This window comes from Cebus imitator, unplaced genomic scaffold (assembly GCF_001604975.1).
Source record: "Cebus imitator isolate Cc_AM_T3 unplaced genomic scaffold, Cebus_imitator-1.0 Scaffold123, whole genome shotgun sequence".
Classification (NCBI taxonomy): Eukaryota; Metazoa; Chordata; class Mammalia; order Primates; family Cebidae; genus Cebus; species Cebus imitator.
This window is the reverse complement of record NW_016107438.1, coordinates 656,773-661,324: the sequence shown is the minus strand read 5'-3', so window position 1 is coordinate 661,324 and position 4,552 is coordinate 656,773. Positions and strand designations below refer to the sequence as shown.

Genomic DNA, 4,552 nt, shown 5'->3' with positions numbered 1-4,552 from the left:
ACCTGACTTTTTTTTTTTTTTTTTTGAGATTGAGGCTCACTCTGTCACCAAGCCAGAGTGCAGTGGCGCACTCTTGGCTCACTACAACCTCCGCCTCCTGGGTTCAAGCGATTCTCCTGCCTCAGCCTCCCGAGTGGCTGGGACTACAGGCACATACGACCACGTCCAGCTAATTTTTGTATTTTTAGTAGAAATGGGATTTCACCATGTTGGCCAGGATGGTCTCAATCTCTTGACCTTGTGATCCACCTACCTTGGCCTCCCAAAGTGCTGGGAATATAGGTTTGAGCCAACGCACCCGGCCTAGTTAGATTTTTTATTTATCTTAACTATGTTTTAAAGTTTTCAGGGTATAGATCTTCTACATCTTTCTCAGATTTACCCCTAAGTATTTAATATATTTGCTATTACTACAAATGGCATTTGTTGCTTTTTCAGTTTCTAATTGTTCCTTGCTGTTAAACAGAAACAACTTATTTTTGTACATTGAGTTTGTACCTTCAACCTTAGTTAACTCACTTCTTTGTTCTAGCAGCTAGAATATGTGACCTGTGAATAACGACAGTTTCACTTCTTCCTTTCTAATCTAGTTGACTTTTTATCTCTGTTTCTCGCCTAACTGCGCTGCGTAGAAGCTGCCAGATAAATGCTGAAAAGAAGCAGTGGTAAGAGGGATGTCCTTGTCTTGTTCCTGATCTTAGGAGAAACTTAACATTTACCACTAAATATGATGTCAGCTTTGGTTTCTCTTAGATATTCTTTGTCAGGGATATTGACTTCTTTCCCTAGTTTACTGAGACTTTTTAATCAGGAACAGATGTTGGATTCTGTCAAATGCTTTCTCTGTATCCACTAAGATGCTCATATGGCTTTTGTTTTTTACTTTCTTAATATGGTGAATTGTAATGATTGACTATTAAATGTCAAACTAACCTTGCATTTCTAGAATAAACTCTACTTGATCATGATATCTTAACCCTTTTTATATATTGCTGGATTCTATTTGCTAAAATTTAGTTTACAATTGTTACATCTATGTTCACGAATGATACTGCATTGTAGTTTCTTTATCTGGTTTTGGTATCAAGATAATGCTGGTTGTTTTAGGATGGAGGGTTGATTAGTTCCCTGTTATTCCACCTTAGCCAGAAGTATTCTGCTAAATGTTATTATTACATCTATTCCTTCTTAGCTTAGAAGGTACATATTATTACCATCATTTTATATACAGGAGAAACAAGAAATGGGAAATGCGGAGAAACTGAGGGTCAGAGAACAAGGGGGTACAGCTCTTTCTAGCTCAAAAAAGGGTTTGAATCAAGACAGTAGGAATCTAAAACCCACTCTCAACCTCCTACTACCTTGTAATACTTAAACAGTATTCAAAAAGATTCTCCTTAAACACATAATTTCTTTTTCATTAAGAAATTATATCTCCAAAAGATCCAAGCAGCCTAATCTGGAACCTATGTCTTAATCACTATGGTATTTGTTGGAAAAAAATGAATGTGATATCATAGTTGCTTATATTCCGAGTCAAGATCTACATAAACTATTAACTACTGAATATACTGAAAACATTACTTAAGAAAAGACAGATGCAATCCAGCTAGGAAGAGCCTTATAAGGATATTCCACAGTCCCAAAAGGCCAACCAAAACAATAACAATAGATGTTACCATTTTAAAATTTTATGTAATCTTCAAAACACATAGTGAAATAAGCACTATTATACATATTTTATAGATGAGGAAATTTGAGACACAACAACATTAAGAAATTTGCTTTAAGTCTGCCATCTGTGAAGTAGCAGAACAGGTATTCAAACTCAAGTCTCTACAACTCCAGAATAGATTCTTAAAATTTGTATTTTAAGTTTCGTTTGTTTGGTTTTCAATTACAATGTTGTCAACCCTAAGAACAAGAAGTGCTGCCAAAGGCCTTTTAGGGAACAAGGAAATTCCAACATTAGACTGGAGCAGAGCTTAGTGCCAAATATAGTGGAGCTAAGCTTTGATGGTAATGATGGCAAGCTGGGGTTTCCCAATCTCTGACTAGACTAAACCTGATTTGCTTCATTTTTAAAGCAAGTTTTGTTTTTTGTTTTTTAAAAAACTAGCTGAGAAGGCTGGCATGGTGGCATACATCTGTAGTCCCATCTACTCAAGAGGCTAAGGGATGATTATTTGAGCACAGGAGTTTGAGGCCAGCCTGGTCAAAATAGCAGCCAGCTTTTTCTTTACTTTCTGTTTTATTTTGTTTGAGACAGGGTCTCACGCTGTAACCATGGTGATCCCAGGAATCACCTCACCCTCCCAAGTAGCTAAACTACAGGTGCATGCCACCATGCTCAGCTAATTTTTTGTATTTTTTATAGAGATGGGGTTTTGCCATGTTGCCCAGGCTGTGTCTCTCAGCTTTTCTATATTTCTGATGACTTGCAGTGGGCACAGCATAATGAGCTTGGACCACTAGCTATTGGCTATAATGCAGAATTTCCCTTAAGAGTAAGATGGGACAGTAAAGAGAAAGAATAATTGCTATTCAAATAATTCCAGTCATGAGGCAAGATGGTATAGGGATAAAGAGCCTGGACCCAAGGAAATTGCCAAGGTTCAAATGCTCATCTGCCTCACAGTAGTTGTGAGATCTTGCAAAACTTATTTAACTTCTCTGTGTTTTCATGCCTTCATCTATGAGATAGGGGTGATCATTTTACCTCTCATAGAGCTAACAATTAAAAGATAGAATACATGAAAATTGGTTAGCACCTGACACTTGGTAGGTCCTGTTTAAATTTTGCTATCAATTTATCAATTATTGTTATTCCTAAAGTAAATAAGAAAAAAATTACATGTGTTTCAAAGGCCCTTTAGAGAGTCCTTAGTAAAAATAACCTTAATGTTTCTAATGGCAATATATTTAAAAACACAGTCCTAGAAATGTGGCATATCTATATTAGTGTCCTAAAAATGGCTTTGGAAACTGATTTCCAGCATCTTCTAAAAGCAAACAATTTTAAAAACATTAGCAGAGAAAATTGGACATAATTCATTAAAATAAAGTAAATCACTCAATTCCACTAAAGTAGAATTGAACATCTACTATGTGTTCAGCATTATGCACTCGATTAAAGGGCATACAAAATCTAGATGTGTTCTCAATAAGCTTAAAATATAATACATAAATACAAATACAAAAACACAAAAATGTATACATAAAAGATAATAAGGCAAAGTACAAGTAAATGTGAGAGTAGCACATAACTTCAGAAGAAATTCTCAAGTGCCATTAAAATATGAGTTTAATTTACAGAATAAAAAAAGCATATGTGAGTATGTTTAGTGCCATTCTTAATGCTAGTGCCAAAAACAAGTTCAAATGACTGTTATTTTATATTATAAATTATTAAGGAATTACCTGAACAACAACAAAAAAAGAGGGTTATTTGATAATTCTCATTGTAACTTACTGTTGCTATTCTGGTCTGGAGAAAGTTCTCCCTTTCTTCATCTACCTTAATTTCAAGTCCATTTTTAAAAAATTCAAGCATTTTGGGGATGTCACGGCCAATGGAATCTAGTTAGAAAAAGTAAAATCCACAATTATCACTCCAAATAAGTAGCAAAAATTACTGAATAAAAGAAACACATATCTCACGTGAAGATACAGCAAATAAGTTGTGGCAGACAGACTAGTTCCAAAGAGCTCTATTTCCTGGCATTCATGCTCTTGTGTCATCTCCTCCCATTGAGTGTGAATAAAACTTGCAACTTGCTTCAAGCCAAGAGACAGAATGATCATGTGTACACAATTACATTACATAAAGCTATAATGCCTGTCTTGGAGAAGACTCTCTTCCTTACTGGCTTTGAAGAAACAAGCTACAATGCTATCAACTGCCATAAAGAGAGGGCCACAGGACAATAAGCTGAGAGCAGTCTCAAGCTAACAGCCAGCAAGAAACTGAAGCCCTGTGTCCAGTACCCTACAGGAACTGAATTCTGCCAAGTGTGTAAGTCTGGAAGCGAACCCATCACCCATTGAGTCTCAGATGAAATCACTTCTCTGGCCAACACCTTGAGTGGAGCTTTGTGAGACATTAAGCAGAAAGCTCAACTAAGCTACACATACAGTCCTGACACACAGAAATGGTGAGATAATAAATGTCTATTGTTTCAAGCAACTATTTGTGGTAATGTTGCTGCACCATTATGGATAATACATAAGTATACGCAATAATGATATATGGCATATCTTAAAAACAAAGATGATATATTAACATAAAGTCTATAAAATAATCTATGGCAAAAGATAACAATGGTTGGGTGCAATGGCTCATGGCTGTAATCCCAGTGCTTTGGGAGGCCAAGGTGGGCAGATCACCTGAGGTCAAGAGTTCAAGATGAGCCTGGCCAACATGGTGAAAACACATCTCTACGAAAAATACAAAAATCAGCTGGGCATGGTGGCGTATACCTGTAATCCCAGCTACCTGGGAGGCTGAGGCAAGAGCATCACTTGAACCCAGGAGCTAGAGATTGCAGTGAGC

The 4,552-nt window shown here is 36.5% G+C and overlaps 1 protein-coding gene across 1 annotated transcript in view; it reads right to left on the bottom strand.

Moving 5' to 3' along the window:
* Window positions 1-4,552, bottom strand: part of MRPL1 (mitochondrial ribosomal protein L1) — a 108,381-nt gene that overhangs the window by 52,677 nt on the left and 51,152 nt on the right. The window contains exon 7 of the mRNA XM_017540034.2: window positions 3,473-3,579. Coding sequence (XP_017395523.1) covers window positions 3,473-3,579 — 107 coding nt within the window. The remainder of the gene's footprint in view (window positions 1-3,472; window positions 3,580-4,552) is intronic.